Source organism: Amblyomma mixtum, chromosome 7 (genome assembly GCF_055824585.1).
Source record: "Amblyomma mixtum isolate Tamu chromosome 7, ASM5582458v1, whole genome shotgun sequence".
Classification (NCBI taxonomy): Eukaryota; Metazoa; Arthropoda; class Arachnida; order Ixodida; family Ixodidae; genus Amblyomma; species Amblyomma mixtum.
In genome coordinates this window covers 87,183,147-87,207,818 of record NC_143018.1, presented here as the reverse complement: position 1 = coordinate 87,207,818, position 24,672 = coordinate 87,183,147, and the positions used below count along the sequence as shown (strand labels likewise).

The following is a 24,672-nucleotide window of genomic DNA, read 5'->3' as shown; positions in this document are numbered from 1 at the left end:
CTGCATTGGAATAGAATTTGTAGTGGGCGCTCTCGCGGGGTACGACGTATGGGTGGCGATAAAGCTATCTCTGTCACCACGTGACTCAGTCCCGCGGCGATGACGTCATGTCGCGCGAATGACGCGACCTCTGCCCGACAAGCCGTTAAGCGCTGCAGAAAAAGAGAGTGCTCGCACACCTCGCCCAAGAGTTCGGCGTGGACCTTGGATACTCCGTAGATGGTTCGGGGCCTCTGAACGCATAGGTCGGGCGTCGGGCTCCGGGGGGAGTCCGGTCCGAAGGCGCCGATGGTGCTGGGCACGAAGAGGCGCAGCCGGTACTGCTTGCTCAGCTCCATCACGTTGTGCACGCCCTCGACGTTGACGCGCATGGCCAGCGGAACGTTGCGCTCGCCGATGGCCGACAGCAGAGCGCTAAAGTGAACGAGCCAGTCGACGCGCTCGTTCACCACGATCTCCTGCAGGTTCTTGAAGTCCAGGATGTCCGCGTAGATGTATGGGCCTGCGTACCGTTTAGCTTGCTTTTTAGGTATGCCTACTTCCTTGAGACTAGGGGCGCATATATATATATATATATATATATATATATATATATATATATATATATATATATATATTTATATATATTTATATATATATATATATAGCGAAGTATACGCTTCGTTAAAGGAAACATATTTATTCAACTCGACGTTTCGATCGGAAGACCGATCTTCTTCAGAAGATCCTGAAGAAGATCGGTCTTCCGATCGAAACGTCGAGTTGAATAAATATGTTTCCTTTAACGAAGCGTATACTTCGCTATATATTCTTATAAGCAGTCTAGTACTTCACGCTTTCACAACCTATATATATATATATATATATATATATATATATATATATATATATATATTTGCGGTCAGCATTACCTGCAACGCGTCAGCGGTGGAAAGTGGTCTATACCGATTAAATACTGTGTTTAATGACAAACAGCCTACTTCCACTAAAAGCAATTTTTACAGAACGTGTATAAAAAACAAAAAAAAATAGCTGTGGCTCAAATCGGCTGAGCCAGCTAGGTTATATGGAGTGAAAGGCAACCGAACAAGTGGCTGTTGTCGCCGCGGAGACGTTGACAGCATACCCTTCCCTTTTCCGCTTGAGATACTCCTAAGTGTTGTCTAGCTGTGCCGCTGCTTCTCCAGATCTACCTCCCATTATTCATCGGTTTCATCAACTCGACGAGCCCGCTTTCGCGACTCATCTCTAGCCAACGCGGCTTCGAGATGCTATGTCGTAAGGATCGCTAGAAGCAGCCTGTGTCGTTAGTTACGTGACACAACTGGCAAGAGCGAGCGGTCGGAGCGGCGGTCGGCGCAGCTGCGGAACGAGCGGTAACAGCTGCGACAAGTCGCGTGGTGTGACGTCACAGCCACACCTCGGCGAGCCTCCAGTTGGAGATGAAATCCAAGCGTCATTTGACCTTCAGCTGTGCATGCGCGAAGTGGGGCTTTTGGGGAGGGGGCCAGGGGGGTGTCTGTTACAGCCGGCGTCGTCGCTTCGGCGGACGCGGTTGTTGCAACGCGCGTCTATTCTTTTAATCTTTCCTCTCGCATCTTTCAACTCTCCTCTGTCTGCAGGTGGCAACGATTGTGGCTCAGCTCGAGCCACAATTCGCAAGCCACACTTTAGGCCTAGCCAACCCGCATTAATTGAACTGCCCTACTGCACACTTTAGAGGGACAGCGTTCTATCTCTGTAAGCTCCAGCGAACGGATTCATTGCATGTTCGTCACACTCGGTGAAAACTATAAGGACGAAGCATACTGTCGAGATATGGAGGTGATCACTTTAGGCCTAGCCCACCTGCACTGAACTGCCGTAGTGCACACTTTGAAGGAACAGCGTTCCTATCTCTGCAAGCTCCAGCGAACAGATTCACTGCATGTTCGTCACACGCGGCGAAAACTATAACGGCCAAACAGCTGTCGTGATATGGAGGTGATCACTTTAGGCCTAGCCCACCTGCATTGAAGTGCCCTACTGCACTTTACAGGGACACTGACGACAGTCCACCGAGTTTTTGTAGGTAAAAATCGATTCTGTCTGACTCTTTCGGGTGTGTTGATGGTTGTCCGGCAGCAAAAGACGCACTGAGAAAATTGCGTTAAAAATTTTCTCAATTGAAATGTTTGACTCCTACAATGAAAAGGATTCCGCGATCACCGTTTTGACATGAATGGCGGTATAGTCTAGCTTTTGGTGCCCGCGCACAAAACAACTCTGTGTCAACGTCCGCGTTTCAATTGCGATATCGACCGGTGATGGCGACAGCTGTACTTCATTTTTTGGCCTCTTCTCGGTTATAAAATCTCAGTTTTCAGTGAAAGTAGCGTCTCGTCGTCAAAATGCGGTAACATACACTCTAAACAGGAATACGATCATATGAGAGTAAAAAACTAGTAATCTAGTCCTCTACCTTTTATTGCTCACCGTAAACAGAAAGGAGTGGAAGGGAGTAAACTGTCATCTAGGACTCGCGTTTTATTCCTTCCTGTTTAGAGTGTATCGCAACAGACCAACGTTAATCTGTCTTCGCTGTCCCTTAAAGTTTTCAACTCGCCAAAACGTTTTCGCGATTACGGTTATAACTTTAAAGAATGAAAACTAGAGAACTACTTAGTGCAGCTCAAGCAATTTTGCACACAATGAGATATGCATGGTCCAAAAATGTGCCAAATATGTATCTGTTTTGTGAATTAGATGGGAAGCTATTGAGCATTTAATATGCGTGATTTTTGTCGCTTTTGATCTTTTTAGAGCACCGGCTCTAAACAACTATTCACTAGAGCCAAAAACCGCTCAGTCAATACCGAGATTAACGTTTCTTTTAAATGCTGCAGAAGCCACCCTTATATTTTCGGTCGGCGGTTTTTTTTTTCAAAAAATTTGACGTGAGCAGGCAAGTCGAACAAAATAACTGCTTTATGCATTACGTTTTTCGCTCACGGCACTTGTATCAACAATTATTACTATTAACAACGCATACCATTGAAGTATAAATACATCTATCGTTTTAATGAGGTAAAATTTCTTTTTCTATTGTAAGAGGAAGGACTACAGCGATAGTGCAAACATTGCGAAAAATGGTCAGTGGCCATAAAAGCCTGGGACCACCGCGCCTTAAAGGGCAACTCCGGCGATTTTTCAGCCATTTTAAGTTAATGGCTGTTTTGTGTTCCTAAGAACCTCCTGTAATATGTACGATACAAGGTTTTCAAAAGCAACCGTAAAATAATTTTTAAACAGCAAAAAACGCAAAACTCGAAACCGAAACCGCAAAACCGAAACCGGGGAGGTGCCTTCGTGCGGTGTTGACTGTGACGTCACGAGTGGGTTCGCCGCGCTGTGAAGTCCCGAAGTACCCTGAAGATATCACAACTACCCTGAGCCGCGCTGTCGACATGACTGAAAGCGCGGATGACAGCTTTTCCGAGACCAGTGAGTCTTTAGAAGACGACTCATTCGACGATTTTGGACTGAACGAGTCGCCTTTCAAGTATGATCTACCGCCGCGCGAGCCAGTCGAGTCACACCACAGGCCGCGTCACCTGCAGCACGGAGACAGTCTGAACTCGGAGAAGTGATTACTTCAGTCATTTCTCGTGCATGCATTTGTGACAGAGTCTTCAGAACAAAAGTTAATGAGATGCTCCCGCCGACAGCTGTTCGAGTGGCCAGTGCCGGCCGACCCAGCCTGATGAAAGAATCTGCCGCCGGAACGTTGCCGCGGTGCACAACGTCCTTACAGGGGCATGCATCACCAACAATCCTCTCTGCGAAGCTTTATCTCGACGGCGAGCTTTTGGAAGTGAGTTCACGCCAGCTACAGTTCTAAACCCAACATACCGCTTCTTGACGGCCGCGCTTCGTTCAGCTGGCCGCTGCGATAGACGGTTGTACTAGAATAACGTTGGCACAGAATAAGCCTTCAAGCGCCAGTTGAACGAAGCCTTAGCGAGTCCAAAGCTCTCTTTGAAGTACACGCTGTTTTTATAGCAATCTGGCGCGAAATGTTCCGAGCACAAGCGGGAATGCTTCCTCTGAGACCAGTTTACACGGCGGACAGCTCTCACCAACTTGTCGCGAAGGTTCTTATCGCTAGGAAACCTACGCTAGATCACGCCCGTTGTCACAGATCAAGAATTTGTGCACCCCACAGCACAACAGAAGTTGCCGTGACCCATCACTCTGGCGTACACATCACATCAGGCACGTTGAAATGGCGCGAAATTGCACAGGTGGTCGAAATAATTCCAGAGAGCTCCACTAGGGACCTCTTTCTTCTTTCACTCCTCCCTTACGTCGCGGTTCGGGTGTCCATTACTGCGTCATTTACTTTCCTCAAAACCAATTTTCAGTTTTCCCCCGCACTGCTAGCGCCAGCGCGCGCCCAACCAGCTTGACACGCCGCCCCACCAGTGACGTCACAGAACAGGGTGGCCTGTAGAAGCTGCTCGATCAGTGGGTGCCGCTCGCGTCAGCTCGCGTCCTTCAAAATTCGCTTGCGGAAAACTACGCCGGTCTACAGACGAGATCGATACGCACCCCATCACTCCTCGCGCACATTTATCTAGATCTTTACAACCCAAACTGCAAACACTGTGGCCAACGTGCTACCTACGATCACATCCTGTGGGACTGCAAAATAGAGCCACCTCCGGGTGGTCTAGTTACAGCTCCTTCTCTCGAGCGGTGGGAGACCGTGCTGGCTAGCTCTGACCCCAGAACGCAAGTTTTGGCGGTGGAGTGGGCTGACAAAGTCGTCGAGGGCTATGTACTCTCGACCACTTAACGCGACCTCTTGCCAAGCTCTTCCCGGCGAATAAAATGTTTTACAATCAATCGCCGGTTTCAGGTGCAAAATTTTACATGAGGCATCAGACTGTCATAAAGAATACAGACTTAAAATTTCATTTCAATCGATGCACATCGAAAAATCGCCGGAGTTGCCCTTTAAAGAACCCCAGGTGATATAAGGTCTTTAGCCTAAATTACTCCGGTGTCCTTCAATGCACGTGGTTGCTTTAGGGCATCAAATCCCACAGTTTAGAATTTCATATTCTGCATCGGCACTTTATTTGCAAAGAACATTATCACCGCACCAAAAAACATTTATTGGTCTCGTCTGGCCGGCGCAAATCCGATACATTTTGATATGGTCAAATTTGGGTTAGTTATCCCTTGAACTAATTAAAAAATATTTAGACCAATATCTAAAGTTAATAGAGAACTAAATTTTTTTTTCCTTTTCATCAAAACATAGAGCAATGACAAATAAAAGCAAAAAAAAAAGTGACGGAGATTGCGTCCGTTCTTATAGGAGCAGTCACTTCTGCGCTGGAGCGCCGTTTCCCAACAGACGCGCGCATCTTACGCATGACTTTACCCACCTTCGTTGAGGATGCTCTTGGGTGGTCGTACAATGTCAGACATGATGACGTTTTCCTTCCCATACTTCTTCCTGGCGAGACAAGTACAGGGGGTGACATTGAGCATCACTGCCAAGGCACCACGTATGCAAGCGTGAGTTTTCACAGATAATCACGACGGTATGTGGGAAGCGGTCCAAGACCACAATTTTCTCACCTCAGTAGTCGAGCCAATCCAGTTCCCAGCTGTCCTAAACTGCCTGCACCAAAAGAAAGTTCCATAAGAACCTGGTGGGTTTGAAAAACAGAGCCAAGCACAGTGAAACAAGCACAGCGAACTGCATATGCAGTAGAACCTCGTTATGAAGAGGTCTACCTCGTGCTCCGCCTCGAGAGACGCATTTACCCTCCCCCTCACACACCACTCACAGTGCCGGAGGCTCGCCTTCTTCGGCACATCCAGATGAATGCAGTCATCACCCCGTCTCGCCTCTTTCTCTATCGCTATCGATCGGACCCTTCCTGTCCCAACTGCCCCTGTATCTATGCGGACCTGGCCCATTGCCTCTTCTACCCCCCACTTTCTCTGTCCATCACCACCTAGCTCGTCAGGCTTGGCGCTGAAGGGGAGGAAGAACAGCGACTTCTGGTCGCCCAGGCGGTGGACATGCTCGGCCTGTAGATTATGGCCGAATAAAGGTCTTGTAATACTACTTCTAACGAAACAGTTCGTAACGAAATAATGGATAAAACGAAGGAATGACGATTCCCCTTGGAAGTTCGGTCGACACGGGCTATAACGAAGTTACAGCTATAACGAAGTAATCGCCGGGCTCCTTCAACTTCGTTATAACGAGGTTCATACATGCATCTGCTGCCTTTTCGGTTCAGAAAAAAAAATAGTTTGTTTATTTGTCACCTCTCAAATAGCAAACTGTACAGCACATACGTACAGGTAAGGCACAGGTAACGTTAGGTGAGGAAATATTTTGAAGCCGTCAAATGTCGACTTTAGCGAACATTCGACTCTTCTGAAAGCAAACAGCGGCACACAAAACGTTATGCTCGAATCTAGAAGTCTATTGCGTATATACGCGGAACAGATAAAAAAATGCCGCAGTTTTTGCTTTTGTCTCTACTTTTGTGGCTACTCGGAGCGGGGAGCATTTTTAGCTATTTTTAGTTCAGCGGTCCAGGCCTTTTTCAGCGTAGTTTAATTAGTGCGGCACAGACGAGGCAGCGTTTGTCCTGTGCAGTTTTCTCGTGCGTGTCATCACTTTGTTGCTGTTTAAAAGGCCCTGTCCGCTGAAGAAAACGTCTATGCCTCCTTACTAGCACATCTCTAGCAGCTGGATATCAAGCCAGAATGAAGTATGGCATGTATACGCTTCGGTAAAAAAAAAAAAAAAAAAAGACGGGAGGTGCTGGGAAAATTATGTCGTTCTAATATAGTTGCGCATAGATAGATGTGGATGTTGTCTTGATGGTGTAGCAAATTACTTCAAGCTCGTCTCGTTTTAGTGTTAGAGCTTGCTGCATGCGTTAATTGTTTCCCACACTGAACCGTTATTTACTTCGATTACTACTTCGTAAAAATTCTTCTAACAAGCATATGTATGTATGTGCTTCGAGATACGAATTGTTGGAGTCGTCAAACAACTCGTTGTCAAATTTGCTCTTCTTAATTCGAGCTGCAGAGAAACTACGCGATGACGAGTCTCGAAAACTTCTCGAAGCTCTTGGATACTGCTTAATTTCGTGTACACATTAAAGCGATCTTTTATACGTTGCTTTTGTCCAGTGTTAATTCTGAGTTTGTCTGGTCATCTACCGTTCTTCGAATATCCTGTCGCACCGCAGTTGCTCGTTTCACCGCAGAAAATAAGGTGCCCCGACTGACCGCTCCGCACGTACAAGAGGCGATCGGAGCGCATTCCCTAGCGATGTCAGTGCACGTTAAAGATCCCCAGGTGGTCGAAATTTCCGGAGCCCTTCACTACGGCGTCTCTCATAGCCTTAGTCGCTTTGGGACGTTAAACCCAATAAACCAAACCAAACCAAACCTAAAAAAAATACTAAAAATTGAGAAAACAAGACAACGTATGGATGTATTACTGACCACTGATTACGTGCATACATGCAGCACCGCACCCGCCAACGTAGCTTAATTCCACCTCAGAGGAGGTGCTGACGTTTAGAACACGCGGTAGATCTACTAGATGCACAAAAGTCGATCACCGTGTCGGTGCGATCCTTGACTAACCTTGACAAGCTAGCATAGCAACAGAGTCACTTTATGTCAAATAACGCGTAACAGGGGGGTATAACATAGCCACCACGATTCTCCATGGTGGCATGACCTTTGACCTTGACTTTCGACCATGAACCCTGACTTTAAGCATAGAAAGCTGGGCTAGTTGGCTGCTAATACAATTGTGCGACATTCCAGCGGCTAAAAAAGACACGGATGAAGGACACGTCTATCTTCGTCCGAGTCTTTTTTAGCCGCAGGAATGTCTCACAATGGCACTATGAACCCTGACCTTTGACTGATCGTGTGCTTGCAGTCACTGATAACATGCATCGTTAGCAGTCTTGTGCACTAAAAAGAGTTTAACCATAGCCTGATCAGTGCTATCGCTCGACCTTTTGATGTAACCGTGGTTAAACCGCCGCCACTTTTTGTTTATCAATCCCCCCGTTCCTTTTCTGCTGAGCGGCTCTTCACCTGTGATGAGCACCCTGGGTGGGTCGCTGTCCGAGGCCCCCTGCGACGCCGAGCGCGCTGACGTGCAGCGCCCCGCCGCGGTCAGCGACGGCCTCAGAACTCGACGAAGTGTGCTCTGCATTCCGGTCAGCATGCCCTGCAGCGTGACGGGAGAAAAAAAAGAAGGAAATTAGCGAAACAAAAAAAGTACAGTTCATATCGCAGGTCGTAGATCAGTTGCGCTGGGAAGAAAAATTGCGAGGACACTTTGGCAACTAAAGTGTTGAGAGGCGAAAGCCGAGGACACTATGCCGTGACGACTTCCGGTGGATGTGACGTCACACCGTTCCCGTGGCTATATCCATACCCAAATTATACATCTTTCGGGGATCTTAAGTGTTCATTACGCTTAATTACACATTTTTCCTTCTAATTTGGCACAAATCCGACATTTTCCCGCCCATTCTGTGACAATTTTCACTATGCTCTGACGACTTCCGGTGGATGTGACTTCACACCGTTCCCGTGGCTATATCGACGTCCGCGATATTTTGACGCAATTTCGACATTTTTGCCTAATAAATAATTAACTAATTAATCTAAAGTCATCAAACTTGGCTTCTGGCTTCATTTTTTCCTCCTCTTTCTGGTGCAACCATTGTTTTTCTTCTATCTTTTTCAGTTTCCGAGTTAAACGCGTGTGACACGCTTTGTTAACGGACGACAGTATGAGCCACTAAATGCTTTCGCCTTAAAATGTAATCATAGTAATTTAGCGCCTATTAGAGGGGAGGGTGGTTAAGGAGGAAGCATCCTATCTTACGCATGATAGCTTTATTGTATTTTCAAGATGCATCGAGAACCAGAAACCAATTTGGATTTTTAATCAGACGACAAAGGTGGGACGGAGTGACGAGAACGTAGATGGCAAGCACAAACTCTCAAATGAGGTTCATAAAAGATCCTGCGCAAGTACATTACGAGCCCTCGTTCTGCGGTGAAGAAACGAACATTTTTACGCCTGTGCAGAAACATGAGAGTAACTAACAAGAGGTGGAAAGTTATTGCTTCCACTTGAGCATTTGTCCTCTAATTATACGAATTACCAAATGGACAATAAATCAACTGTTCAAGAAAAAATTAATTCGAACTTGAGTGTTCCCCTGTATACACGCAACCTGTGTAGCGATATCATGTCTGTGCCGTGTATGTTGGCACAACGTGTTTTTCCGCGCCAAAGCATCGTCATACGTAAAAAAACAAACAAACATTATGGTTAATATGAGAAAATAACTATCGTCCGTCTGATTCAATGAAAACTATTTTTCTCGTATGCGCTCTCGAGCGTCGGAGTGAGCCTCGTAGCGTCTACTGCAGTGCCAAGTGACACTGGTGAAACAAAGTGGAGCATATGTTTAAATCCGCCGCAAACTTCAAAGCCAAGACTGGCGTTTGTGAAGGGGAAAAAAAATGGCAGTGGTTTAGCTGGAGGATTGCGACAGCAACGAGGAGAGAGGCGATGGAGAGCGCGCGGCGGCGGCCACGGCACGCTATAGCTATGCGCCGCTACTGCGCATGCGCAACTGGCGAGCGCGGCGACTCGTGTAGTGTTGCTTTCGCAACAAAATGATGTACATGAGCAGCAGTCTCTAGCAGGTAATGGCGGTTGCCTACCGGTTTCCACTGTGCGAATGTGACTGCGATGGCTCGCCTCACCGCACACTCAGCTAGCTTGCAGTGCGTAGCAAGGCAGTTTAATTTCAGCTGGCTCGTCTGTCACGACCGATGAAAAGGTGATCTATTTCAGTGTCACTCGCTGTCTTTCTCCCCCTCTCCCAGACTCGTGACATCGTGTAGACAAGTGCTGTGTTGTGTAATGGAGTATACTGGTGCGACAGATGGCTGGCTTCTTTATGAATCATATTTTTTTATATTTGTTTCCATTTTGTTCTGCCTCACTCGCTGCCGCTCTTTTTTTTTAGATGCATAGTTTCCTCACTTGACAGTGCTTTTACGCAATGAAGCACGCTTGTCAGGCGAGGTGAATGAAGTGATAATTGGTTTTTGAGGAAATGAAAGGCGCGGTATCTGTCTCACATATCTCGGCGGACACCATGAAGCGGACACCTGAATCGGTGGACACCTGAAGGAATAAAGGAGGGAGTGAAAGAGGAAAAGGAAGAAAGAGGTGCCGTAGTGGAGGTCTCCGGAATAATTTCGACCACCTGGGGATCTTTAACGTTCACACCGCACAGCACACGGGCGCCTCTTGCGTTTCGCCTCCATCGACACGCGGCCGCCGCGGCGGGTAAAATACGTTTCGTTAATAAGACGCAGCTTATGCCGTGGCATCCCATTTCACGGGTGCTTGCTTATCTGTATACATCAGTTCTCCTCAAATAAAATTTGTCGGGTTTTAACATAGTTAAACCGAGTACGCGTGCGAAAGCATGTGTTGTTAAGCTGAACTGAGCTGTTCGCACCGCAGATGGAAGTTGATGAAGACAACGATGGATAATGCACAGCGCGAGAGTGTGTTGCAGTTTAACACCTGCAAAACTTCCTTACACTTCCTTCCTTCCTAAACTTCCTTCGTTAACAATGCAAAACTTCCTTACAGACACTAAACGGCTGCCATCTTAAACTCTGCTCTTTCTCATGATGGATATTTCTCTCCAACGAAAGATTTCCGGAACATGGAATATTTAGCCCCGTTCTCTATTTCAGTCACCGATCTCGCAGTATTTGTTTAGCTTATTTCAATTACACATCTGAATTTCTTTCATTTATTTCCTAATTATTATAATATCATTATTGCCGCCGCGGTGGCTCAGCGGTTATGGTGCTCGGCTGCTGACCCAAAAGACGCGGGTTCGATCCCGGCCGCGGCGGCTGGAATTTCTTTGGAGGAGAAATTCTAGAGGCCCGTGTACTGTGCGATGTCAGTGCACGTTAAAGAACCCCAGGTGGTCGAAATTTCCGGAGCCCTCCACTACGGCGTCTCTCATAGCCTTAGTCGCTTTGGGACGTTAAACCCCATAAACTAAACTAAACTAAACTATAATATCATTATTACTTTATTTTTCCCCCATCATTTATTTACTTGTTTAACATTCTGAGCACCTATCAGTTGCCGCCTGTGTCTTGGCCAATCCCCCGCAGTGGGTACGCGCCATTATTTAGAGGACAACAACAACAACAACAACAACACGAGGCGTGATCAGCTCTGGCGATACCATAGCGCCCTCGTGCAGTGGCCAACGAAGCTGATCTGTTCGCGCCTCATCGGGATCGAAACCCAATCGCGGCAATATTTATTTCTTTTCACCAGGTAGGCCAAGGTCACCCTCATGCAAAGTCTCGTTTATTTCTCGCCATTTTCCCGCATCACGTGACTAACTTTCCTCGCAGATTTTCGCCGTTTAATTCGAGAGCTCGAATTGCACAGTGCACCATTCAATCTCACGATCCGCCCTAGACGCAAATAAACGTAATTATTTTCTCCAAAGTCGCCTTTCGCAAAGTCATGAAATCGGGAGTATATTAGTCCCACTTCGAAGAGTTCCTCGATAGTTATATCAACGCTCAAACCGACATTCTAACAGGCGTGGTTTGCGAACGAATTATTGCGCGCTTCGCTCACACTTAACTTTTTTGTGTACTTTCTGAGCACTCCTTTTAATGCGCGAGCATTAGAGGGGACAGGCTGTGGAGAAAGTGGCGTGGTAGGTGAAGCGCTGCAGTGCTTCACCTATCACGCTCTAGGTGAAGTGTTGTGAAGTCCTAGGTTAAGTGTGATTTAACTTCCCACCGTGGCAGGTGCCAGTTAAATTAATGACTGGTCACTCGAGAAAGGCAACCTGGACAGCACAAGGTCCACCGCTGTGAGCACCTGCCATCGCAGGGCAGTGGCGCATCGCTTAACCGCTGCACCACTGCACCGAGGTATGTCGACTCCCGGGATCTATGAATGTAAAGAAGAGAATGACCGATGTCGAGGAGTTAAAAGAAGACAAGAACAAGGCGTCAAAAACAAAAAATAAAATAAATAAAAAAGAAATGGTGCGTGGTCAACGAGCATAGTTCGTATCGGCAACATTTCCGTCGTGTCGCCCAAACGAGCGCCTTATTGAATTTTTAAAGTTATTTTCGTTTGTTGCCGAGTGCGGTAAGTCCAAAAAGACCGCCTCTCCGTTTCGAAAACACTGCAGAGATGGCCGACAGATTTCTGGTGTGGGCACTCCAGCAACCCTCGCGATGACTGGGCGAAAGACCAACGAGTGGGGAGCGGTCTTAGAACGATCACAGATTATAGCCTCGCGCTTTCAATCCGTAGAAAATGGGTCTGCTCTTCAACTCTTCAGCGTCCGTACTGCAGAGGTCGCATGAATGACAATACAGGCACTAAATCATGCGGACAACAGTGAAGAAAGCATCCGATCTCTGCGTGCATACAACCGCGATGGTAGGTTGATAAGTTGTTCTTGTAGTCGTATCACCAACCGCACGTTAGCACCCAACGTTTGGCCGCTGCTTGTTCAGACATTCCTTTCTTTTTTCTTTCTATCATTTATTTCTTTCTTCCTTTCATCACTTATTTTTTTTTTCCGTGACTGTTCCGTTTCTTTGTTTCCTTATTTCCTCCTTTTTCTTCCTTTTTGCTCTTCCTGTGACTACTGTGTCTCTTTATCTCCTCCTTTCTCTCTTCCATTCCTTCTTTCATTCTATCTTTCTGTGACTCTTCTGCGTCCTTATTTCCTCCTTTCTTTCTCTTACTTTCCTTCTTTCCCCTCTTCCTTTATAACGCGGAGATCAAGCAGTCAGTTCGTTCATCAACCGGTATCCTTTCAAACACAAGCAGTGCTTAAAGAGTACTAAAAAGCAGGCCACCAGTTACCGGCGGAAGTCGGACGTCAGCGAAAACCGGAGCCGAGCGGAGCAGTGCGGCATACGAACAGGTGGCCTCGTAGCAAAGATGACGCGGCTTACTCTCATTCGCAAAATAAAAAGAAAAAAAGAGCAAAGAAAAGAAGGGAATATGGGATGAATGATAGAACCGACGAAAGCGGAGCGGACGGGTACGTAGCGCACGCGAGAAAAACATCGCTGCTCCATATGCCGACACGAGCGTCCGACCGGCTCCGCACGTGCGCTTGGAAGCTGTGTCAAGAACCGTGCCGGTAGACAGGGTGTATAGGTAGGTGGTTGACGTAGGAAGCGCTCGCTGTAGCCGTATAATGCGCGCGCTCTGGATCGCACTGTCAGTGGGGAGATTTCGAAACGTGCACAATGAAAATTTATGAGGCGGGAAGTCGTGTTGCTTTCGGCGAACTGGGTTCTTAATGTTCTCTCTCTTCGCTTAGGATACATCTCAATGAAATCAACCAGCACAGAGGCTAGCCAGCAGCACTGAGCAAAAACTGTTTTAAGGCGAAAGCCTCTAACAGCTCATCGTTGTCCGTCCGTCCGCGAAAACTGTCACACTATAGCTGCCAATCATCCTGATGAGGTCATCAGTGGTGCAATACGCCGTAACTAAAAATCATTGAATTCATCGTGGCATAGTATGCCGTAACCATTAACTACTAATTAGCCATTAATTCCCAATTCGTCATTAATTACTAATTAGTAATTAATGGTTACGGCATACTATGCCACGATGAATTCAATGATTTTTGGTTACGGCTTATTACACCGCTGATGACGTCATGTAATTCCCAATTCGTCATTTACCCGCCGCGGTGGCTCAGTGGTTACGGCGCTCGGCTGCTGACCCGAAAGACGCGGGTTCGATCCCGGCCGCGGCGGCTGAATTTCGATGGAGGCGAAATTCTAGAGGCCCGTGTACTGTGCGATGTCAGTGCACGTTAAAAGAACCCCAGGTGGTCGAAATTTCTGGAGCCCTTCACTACGACGTCGCTCATAGCCTTAGTCGCTTTGACACTTTAAACCCCAATAAATGATAAACCCAAATCGTCATTAATCATCAATTAGTCATTAGTAATTACCCATTGCAAGATGTTCCTAGACGTTTCCTAGACATAGCCACATGGTTGGCTGCGCCCGCTCCGCTCCCTACAGCGCATGCGCTTGGCGCCTTGGTGGCAGTCACGTCGGAGCGAAAAGGCTTTCACCTTGCGCGCTTTAAATCGTCAAAATTTCCCCTAATTTTTTTAGCGCGCTCAGCGGCTTTGGCCATTATCTAGCCGGAAAAAGAGGCGTCATTGTCTACATCAGTTTTTTTTTTGTTATAAAGCTTTTCATCCGCCACGTGAATCATAGCTGCGCCGCGATTCAGGATGTTTATACATCGTAAACATCTTCTTCCTTCAGTTTATCTCACTTGTCTATGTGGGGTCCTGTCTCCAATGAATGTCCTCCACTTATCAAGTGACAACTTGTACGGAAAATATATCTCCACCAGTATGCTCCGTCTCTTCCTTGGTGGACCCCATGCCCTCTGCTCTTCGATGTCCACCTCTAACACCCTTCTCTCGGCATCTCATCCCGCCATATCGCGTGACTAAACCAACGGAGCGTTAATTCGTTGATGTAGCTTCGTTCCTATGTTTGGTACCCTAAGCCTGATCCTTATTTGGCGATTCCGCACCTCCATCCTGCCTGGTAACTCCACACAACCCTCTAAGCATTCTCACTCAGCTGCTTTGGTCCTCTTGACGTTTTTTTTTTCTTGACAGTAGTTGTCTTCATCGCACACATGACAGCCGGCCTCACCACCTTTCTGTAAACTTATATACCGTAATGACATTAAAACGTAACAGAAGAAAATACTTCCAAGATATTCGTGAAGATTTTGAATTTCTGACGCCCTACGTTTTGAACGTTCGCGTCATTGAGGGAGCCGTATTTCTGCATGCAGCTGAGTCTGTGCTTTGGCCAGTTACAAGTCAACTCAAATACAGAGTTCATTCATCCCGGCATTCCTTATGTAGAAGAGCGATCGCAGCGCTAGTTAACCCTCTAAGCAACTGCGTGGAGGTCCGTGCGTGAGTGCCCCGTCGCACCCTTGGCACGCTTATTACCATGACGACCGATAGTATCACCTAGCTGCAGCAGCATCTCATTGGTATAGCGTGATCATCGACATCAACATCGTCGTCGCCGCCATCACTACAACCACACTTATTTCGCTCTACGTGACAGAGATTGACTGAGTTCTATTCTTTGAATAAGCAAGAAAACTTCTTTGAAATATGGGTGCGGACTGCCTGATGTTTGTGTACGGCTTCGTACAATCAGTCCAGTTGAATCAGCTGTAGGGCAAGGGCATCGTCCTGCAGCCTCCTATAGTCTAGCTTTGTGCTAGCTGCTGCCATGACATTCCAGAAAATGTTCTAAACTGGTCATTGCTCACCATACTTATCAATCCAAAAATAAAAATCGTGTATAGGATGCACGAGGCTGTCGTTGACGTGGAGTTTGTAGGGCACTGACTTAAAGCATGTAAAGTCGGCAGGGCCTAAACGTCAGCAGAATGTGTACTTAAAGAAGGGGATAATTATTAGACAGTGGTTTTTTTTTAGATTGAAATAAATGAATAAAATACAGGAAAAAATGCTCAGGCTGGTGGCATCCGCTATCAAACCGCTTCAAAGGATCCATAGTTTTGTCCAGCTTTGAATCATTGCGTGAAATCATTGGCCATGTATTGCCTGGTCCTAATCGTATCCTCCACGGTTAAAAAATAAATAATTAACGGCCGAAACGCCAATGTGTGCTAATTAGACCGCCGAGTACGGATGCGTGGTGAGCAGCCTTGTCTAGAGCGCTCGGGCGGTGCACTTCCTTGCAAACAAATCCAGATTTTGTGGCAGCCTCTAGGGTCCAGCTGCAACGCTTGCACGGAAGTAGCGCCAGATAGCCTCGTAAACAAAGCAGGCACGAAAACTTTGCCCTGTAATGAGGGGCTGCTCTCTAATTTGGGTTTTTGTTACCAAGTGCGCACTGCTCAAGCGTTCTAGACAAGGCTGCTCACCACTGTACGATCACCCCAGAGAAACGATTTCGGGCACACTCGGGTTTTTACATCGCCAGGAAGCGACGCCGTCATTCGCGCCGGTGCACTGCCCGACGGGACGGAAGGAGGTTGTTCAGATATGAAACAACCGCACTCATTCAACGTGCTTTTGTTTATATTCTTTTTTCGTCGCGACAAGTGCATATGGAACTTCCTGTAAGGTAACGGGCGCCGGCGTTGCCGTCGTAGTTTGCGTCGGAACCAAATGCTTTTGTATTTCCCTTGAAATGTATTCACCCCGATTGACTTCGATTCTCTCAGCGCCATCTATACACAGCCTGATCAACGATTCCTGTGGTGGACACCCCCTCGCGCGCGCGCACACGTACGGAGCGCATCGATCAAGCGAGAAAGAAGCGTGGATCGGCACAGGTGTCCCCTTGCAAAGTGCGTCGTCCCCGTAATGAACGATGACAGAGATGCCGCGTAGGCCCCGTAATGGACGATGTCGTCGCTCGTCCATTGCGCGAGCCCGACGCTGCGTGAAGCAATCCACTGCAGCGTCGCTGAAAAGCGCAGGCGCCCCTGTTACGCGTCGACAAAAACGTTCCTAAACGAGATTGACGACTATAAAACGATGTCATGAGCTGAACTAAGCGGAATTAAAAGGCAGCTGGTATTATTCTTATTTGAGAAAATGGCAACTCTCCACGAAGCGTAACGTCGGTATTGTTTAAATGTTTCGTTTTAAGACACCCGTCCCAATACACCATTATTAAATGCGTGGGGTATATGAAGACAACGTTCGGCTTTGGACGTCTATTCGTTCCTGGGCGTTGCTTTGAAGGAAAGGCACGCCCGCAGCCTTTCCCGTGAAATCCCTGCAGCTCTCATTGCAGAATGCAGTAGGTTCACACAGGCTGGCCATCGTTTTTGCGAAGTGGCTTTCAGCAGGCCTCGCTTCGAAGACAAGACAATCCCCGAACCCCTGTCGAATCCCATGCAGCTTCGAGCCTCTCTCAACAGTAGCGTGCCTACTTGCACACCTGCGAGCATACGGACTGTAACAAGTATACGGTGGAAACCTGGTAGCACGCTTTGACGGTAGGCCAGCACTTGCATTTCTCCCGACGTCATGCTCCTGAGACGACGCAAGATGGAGAGATAGCTGAGAAGGCTGTAAGGTTTCGTGTTGGTGTACTACTCAGAAAAGGACCAAGGACTCAAGGCAGACGACACTAACACCCCTTATAAAAATTGTCTGTCGGCAGTCTATAGACTACTTATCGACTCTATTGCCTTCCTATAGATATTTCTTTTTGCCTATTCATAATCTATAGACAAAAGTCTACTAAAAGTGTATGAACATAAATCTATAGATTGTCTATAGACTCTCTATAGCATCTGTATTACCTATGGACTGTTCTTTAGGTTCTGTCTCGAAAGAGTCTGGACTTTATAGATGGAAGTCTATAGACAGTCTATAGACTGTCTAATAGTTTTTTGTAAGGAACAGCGCAGTCTCTAAGCTCGTTTTTCAATAACGGACGTTCAGCCCTTCCATTTTAAACCAGATGTGGAGAGCTCCAAGTTCTAGAGGCGCATTTGCTTTTTCGGTTGCCGTCTGCAAGTGGGAGCACGTCACATACGATGTGTCGTAAAAGCGCTTCGTTTCATTAAAAAAAAAATGAGTTGAGATTCTGCATCGGGATTAACGTCGCCTACCTTTCGAATTTGGCCCTTATATGTCTGCAAAGTACAGTAGCGTGAGAGAGAGAGAGAGAGAGACTGCGCTTCCAGGGGTGAGGACGTTGTTCGCCGAGGATTAGTCGCAACCTCCTGAATAGAAGACAGATCTTTGACAAGTTCACTGCGGCGTGAGTGACGGATGGGTCACGTCATTCATCCATGCCTTGCGGCCACGAATATAGGGTCACATAATGAAGCCATGGGTCCGATTTCATTGTTAGGTCTAAAAAGGAGGTCCTCGCAATCAAATCTGTCCCACGGCTTTGTCGTGTGACCCGGTATTCGTGGCCGCAAACAGTGAATAAATGACCTGACCCATCGGTGACTCACGCCGCACGGAACCTGTTAATTATGCCAGTCCTCACCCACAGAAGCGGCACATCTGTGGATTTGGTAAAAAAAAAAAAAGTGGGATCGATGGAAGAAGGCGTGATTCTTCCCAGTCCCTCTCATTCGTGCTCATGATTCCGCTATAAGTGAGAGCGCCGATGACGGGTACGACCCAAGCGACAGCTGGATGTTCGCTACGACCGAAAAGCTGACGGACGCCACGCGGAGATGATGCACGCGGAGCACTCAAGCATGACGGATGTGAGCGCCTCGCTGCCTCTCGTTGTTCAACCCCGCCGCAGATCGCTTGGAGTCATATACGTGCGCGCTTGTGTGCGATTATATAGCATGCTTTTTACTCAGCAGACCCCGTGTTTAGATTTCTAGCATCGCGTTCGTATTCTTGGCTGTTTTGTCCGATTCACCTATACCTTGCTTTTGCTCAGCGCCGGTTTCAGTACGGATCTGATTGATATTTCTGATAGCTTTTTATTCTTTTCGTCTTCATTGTATCGGCTCTTTATTTTTCGTGATTGGCGCACTGACTGACGTGACGGCAATCGCTTTATATGTTTCGTATATTTATCTGCGCTGATGCTGGCTTCCTTGTGCACGGTTCCTCAGGTCGCATGTCCATTGGTGTCTCGGTGTATTTTTCCCCTGCTGCTTGAGCATATGTTACGTCGGCAGTATTTAATAAATAAAGACACTAATCAGCGGATGTCACTTCTTGACAGCTGTGAGCACTCTGTGAGCTCTCAGGCCGCGAGTGCAGTCGGCAGCAAAAGTTCACGGGACGTTGGTTCTCGGGAATGAATCTACTGTAGCGCTGTCTCGTAACCCAGTCACCTGGTACTGGCATTCACGTACCATCTGGCTTCCACTCATTTCAAGAAACTGACTTACGTCACTGCGCCAAAATTTATATATGTATATATTTTCCACGCACCCGCTTCACGTAATCGTCCGCTGAAACCTGCATACCTAATCATTCAGACCCACCGGGGCGTCATTCTTCTCGGGCAGCGGTTACACGCGTTATTATTCCGTTTTCTCATGAGGTTATACCGCTGTGAAATACGAGTGAATGAATATACTATACACTTGCGAAACTGCCTATGCTACTTCCATTGCGGCTCCGCGCTTCCGTCGATACTGCCTCGCACTTCCCATCATGCCCCGGTTCGGGAGCTGGTCTGCAAATGACGTCAGCGCGTGGCGGTTGTCATTTGCTGGGATTTAAATATTTGAAGTGGTTCATCACATACTAAGGAAACGCACTTGGCGTCGCCGCCCGTGCGGCTTTACTATTACGTCTTTTGTTTCAAGGTCACCGACTCACTGCTTCCACATTCTGAAGTTTAGTTGCAAACGGTGACGTATTCTTCGTCACCTTCGGCGCTCAACCTGTTGGAGCCGTCCTTGGACAACGTCGAACAGCGCCAGGAATGAAGGAAGTCTGACGGGTGGCGGATAAGCTAGGTTCGCTGCCCGCGTCCTACGCAAGAGTGAAACCGTCACGTGCAATGGCGAGTTTCTGCGGAGGTGAGCGCCTCTAAGGTCACCGCGTATCCGTTCCTTATGCAGTTACCGCCGTGAAATACGAGTGGCTATGCTACTACGAAACTGCCTACGCTACGCCTAACGCAGATACGCGGTAACCTCTCCGGTTACGGAGTATCCGCCGGCGAGAAGTTGGAGGAGCGCTCGGGAAATGTGACACGAGTTTAAGCGTCAGCTGCATGTGCGAGGAAAAGTGGGACGAGAATGTGTTCCGGGGTTACCGTGGCGTGACCGATTTGAATGGGTGACGACGAGTCATGTGACCTTGCTGTGTGATGTAGGGATGCTAAACTATCGGAAAATTGACTATCGATACTATCGATAGTTTTTTTAAACCATCGATAGTGTAAAAAAACTATCGATAGTGCTACTATCGATAGTAGAATCGATAGTAGAATCGATAGTATTACTAGCGATAGTACCGCTATCGACAGCAAGACTATCGATGGCAAGACTATTGATAGTAACAATATTCATATTATGCATTCGTTGGCCAGCGATATAACCAAAACATTTGCGACACCTGATTGGTTTCACGGTCTCATGAGGCTTAACGTCCCAAAGAGACTCAAGCTATAAGGGATGCCTTAGTGGAGGTCTCCGGGTGAATTTCGACCAGCTGTGGTTCTTTAACGTGCACTGGACAGTTCGGAAGAATACCTGGAACTGCATCCGATGAAAGAACGAACAGCACAAGTTGTGCTGGCTTGCACGACACCATCGTGCACTGCGTCGTCTTGCTGACGTAACCGCTGCAGAAATGCTTTTCGCACGCATGCTTTGCAACTACGACATTCGCACGCTCACAGCAACTTTACGTAGGGAACGTCTGCAGAGCTCGGTGACGCGTATGCCGCGAAAACGGGCGAGTCCTGTCAGTTACTCGTACCATCACCTCCATATACCACACACTCGAGAAACGAAGTTCAGGATGCGGCGGGTACGCGTGGTTGATTTTATAGAATCGATAGTACTATATATAACAAGTAGTATCAATACGGCTATCGATAGCACTATCAATAGAACGATCGAAAGTACTATCGGAAGTACTAACTATCGATAGTTAATTCGATAGTTAGTCGATAGCACTATCGACAGTCTTTTTTACCATCGATAGTTCGATAGTGACTCAACTATGGATAGTACTATCGATACTTTTGCATCACTAGTGTGGTGACGTCACCTCATGGGGACAGTGACAACGACACATGGAAGGTCATTGCTTTAATAGCTGACGCCTTAAAAATAAGCGCAGTGCAGATGGATGGCTGTGTGCCGCACCCTCTTACCACCTCCTCGCGCCTCGTGAGTGCACCCCAGTGCAAGTGAAGCACGTGACCGAAGGTGACACGTTGTAGAGGGCGCCAACTACCCGGGCCACGTGACTCAGGTATGCTCAGGCCCACTCTGGCGGCGAGGGGCGATATTACTCTTGGAGAGCACGTTAATACACGCCACCGTCTATACCGGCGCAACACTATCGCATAGTTACTGTTCTAAGACACCGAACACATTAAAGCGCCTCCCTTTTCCATCTACAACTAATGGGCGCCATTCAAGCTCGTCGCGCGGTCACAGACTCGAACATGCAGAAGCCGTGTGGAACCACCGAAGAGAACACACGCTTACTACAAAACGGAACGGACTTCACACCAATGAAAGCCATTCATTGAAGCGGCGTCGGTAAACCTTTCGCGCACGTTCAGTCGAGCTGGCGCCGACGGCTAGAGACAGCTAAGCCAACACCCAGGTGGTGTTCCTTACAACACATCCACAACGCACGTCGCAAATTCATCCGAGAAGGAGTTGCTTACTCACGTGGCAGTGTATACACAGGGTCGGGGACAGCTGGCAGTAGCGTACTTTTCTTTGCACGGCGGATCGCGACGACAGGACGAGACCTGCAGCACAGGTAATCCGCGCACAGACACACCTGTCGAGCCACCAACACGTCGACCTCTGCCGCCGCTGCTACGATCGTGGGCCAACGTAGCGGAGGCGGGCACGTACACACGAGCGGCGTGGAACAACGGCAAAGCGAAGGTCGGGCGCGCGAGCGCCAACAGCAGCAGCTGCGCGCTTAGAAAGCGCGTCGGGTGCGTCGCCGCCGACGTCAGAGCCGAGCCCCTGCCGAGCGGCGGTTGACAAGCGTCGCCGGTAGCCTACGTCAGCGGCGCTAAGGGGAAACGCGCCCGTGCCGCGCCTCTACGCGTCTTGTGTACTCTCTACCTCCTCCTCCTCAATCTTCATCGAACGTTTCCCTCAGTTCGTCAGTCCTTTCTCTTGTTCCTTGACGACCTTCGCATTCGTCGTGAGCGACTTTGCAGAAAGCTTCTCCGAGACGCAGCGTCGGCGAAGGTCGCGAACGCGTACGGAAGGGTCGACTGCGCGGACTGGGTCGCCGGGTCAAGCGGGCAGCGAGACCTCCGGCCGCACTGTGCGCTTCTGTGGAGATGGATGACGCCTTTCAGTCAATGCCAGAGTCCGACGATCGGAGTCCAACAAAGAAGCGTAAAGTCCGATTTAGCGGTTGTACACCACGTCTTGTTTAAATTACTCAAATTTGACTGCAGTAGAATGGAAAGGAAAGGTGTAGTCTTCCCGTGAACGACTACCAGATCGCCGCCTTCTTCGGTGGCGAAATGATAGCCATGCAAACCCTATCAACCTTATTCGAGCACCGGTTATCGAGTCTACGTTGACCACGTGTGGCACTGCCTTCAGGGTCGCACGTGTTTGTTAGGGATCGCTTGAAAAGGGATTGATAGCGTCGGATCATCATAATACTTATACGAAAAAGAATAAACGTCATACTGCACCGGCAATAGACAAGGGACGGTGACTGGACAGAGCAAAACTTCGAGGCAGTAAACTCGAGTGTCGTCACCAGCCTAGCGTGCTTGGCAGTCCTCTACAATGGTCTTCGAGTGACCGTATCCAACGTGTTTACTGTTCGTCCCGCGTCCCAGTTATATATGTTTCCATCTAAAAAAAAGGCTCTACGCACACTATTCCCACTCTCTCCTCATATTGCCTCTCTCCTGTCACCTCCTCGTCGATCCTGCGTCTGACGTTTTTCGGACGTTCGCAGCGGTCTGAAAAGAGAGAATCGACCTTGGGTTTTTCCTATACGCTCGCGGATGATCGCCCAGAGCGCTCTCCGATTTAAATGAAGGGCGATGCAGGGGGACGGGGGAAAGACGGATGGGAGTTTGTGTGAGCAGACGTACCGTATTTTCGGGACTATAATCCCAGCCTTCCACCGCCTTCTCTAGCGATCACAAGCATCCTCCTTTTATTTTCACTCGTGCCATCATCATGTCCTTGACATGATTGTTATTGCTATCGTGACGACAAGTGTCAAAAGGAAAGTGCGGCAGTGTTAACAAAATTTCTAATCTAACAATATGCTTTTCTTACCTAAGGTTGCCGAGTGACTTGCCGACCGAGCAGCGTACGCTGGCGAGATAATAACAGCCGACGGTTTGACAGCTGGTACGCACATACTAAGCTGACGGAAAAGGCCTCCGCCAGTCGCAGTAACGTTAAAGAGGTTTTCTGAAAATCTGTTCGACGCAGTTTTCTTTTTCGTGACTTACAAGTTCGTGGCCGGAGGCAACACTGCTGGCAGTTACCACATTAGATAGCGACGCTGGGCGAAAAGAGCCCCGTTAATTGTCGGTTCGAGAGTATATAGCCAAAGGAAGGGAAAAAGACAATAAGGGCTGTCACGTACTCCGGTTGACATGAGAACAACAACAGGCGGCCGGCTAGTTTCTTCCCGGCTATCAGTGACAGTTGGCCTTACTGTGTTGTTCTTTAATATATAGTTTGTTTCCGCATTTCTGTGACATAAAGCTTATCACGGCATCAATTTGACGTCTAATTTTCTTTTGCCATGAAGCGTGCCTATCAGTGTGTACGCAGCTGAACTTTTATTTTGCTGTAACAAAGATAACCTCCCTAGTCAAAATTTTGATAGACATAGGATAGGCATAGACTTAGGCCCCATCTATAGGTCCCAATAGGTTTTCCGGGGCCGCCGCGGTGGCTTATGGTTATGGCGCTCAGCTGCTGACCCGAAAGACGCGGGTTCGATCCCGGCCGCAGCGGTCGAATTTCGATGGAGGCGAAATTCTAGAGGCCCGTGTACTGTGTGCGATGTCAGTGCACGCTAAAGAACCCCAGGTGGTCGAAATTTCCGGAGCCCTTCACAGCGGCGTCTCTCATAGCATTGATTCTTTAAAACAGCGCAAAAGACAGGGACACAGATAGAACAGACACACACAGCGCTATCTGTGTCCCTTTCTTTTGCGCTGTTTTAAAGAATCATGATTCACCAACTAGCCTGCACGTCTACCCTTGTAAGCTTCTCATAGCCTGCGTTGCTTTGGGACGTTAATCCCCCATAAACCAAACCAATAGGTTTTCCGGTGGGTGAACGCATGCATATTGTCCTCGATGTCAACAGGCTAGATCCCACCGGTTCTTCCGCTGGACATTATAGGAAGTTTTACAGGCCTTCGATAACCTGCAAACTGCGTACATAGTCTAACAACACCACTGGTATTGCTTTATTTCTGTTCGTAGCAACAGAGCTGCCTATGGTACGCCCTCCCTGCAGATTTTTCTACAAAGTTCCACTATCGTGTAACGTGATGTGATTAGAGTACGGTATAGTGCTGTTAAGATTCGCAAATAAGCGCCTGCCATCACACTATGCGCCATGTGAAAACTGGTTGGTTGGTTTACGGGGTTTAACGTCCCAAAGCGACTCAGGCTATGAGGGACGCCGTAGTGGAGGGCTCCGGAAATTTCGACCTCCTGGGGTTCTTTAACGTGCACTGACATCGCACAGTACACGGGCCTCTAGAATTTCTCCTCCAAAGAAATGAAAACTGTAGTATTATTAAAAGCGGTATGGTTGAAAC

At 48.0% G+C, this 24,672-nt stretch overlaps 1 protein-coding gene across 6 annotated transcripts in view; it reads right to left on the bottom strand.

The window, feature by feature from the left end:
• Tdh (L-threonine dehydrogenase) overlaps positions 1 to 24,672 on the bottom strand; it is a 63,360-nt gene that overhangs the window by 9,143 nt on the left and 29,545 nt on the right. For 3 of the 6 annotated variants that reach the window (XM_089553078.1, XM_089553073.1, XM_089553077.1), the window contains 4 exons: positions 8,143 to 8,278; positions 5,632 to 5,674; positions 5,436 to 5,506; positions 180 to 502 (listed from right to left, as the gene is read on the bottom strand). In XM_089553078.1, the coding sequence (XP_089409204.1) occupies positions 180 to 502; positions 5,436 to 5,506; positions 5,632 to 5,674; positions 8,143 to 8,275 (570 nt within the window). In that variant the 5' untranslated portion in view covers positions 8,276 to 8,278. Of the gene's footprint in view, positions 1 to 179; positions 503 to 5,435; positions 5,507 to 5,631; positions 5,675 to 8,142; positions 8,279 to 21,555; positions 21,869 to 22,560; positions 22,698 to 24,672 lie in introns of those variants that run through there. The other 3 variants (XM_089553076.1, XM_089553074.1, XM_089553072.1) reach the window with 3 other exon arrangements.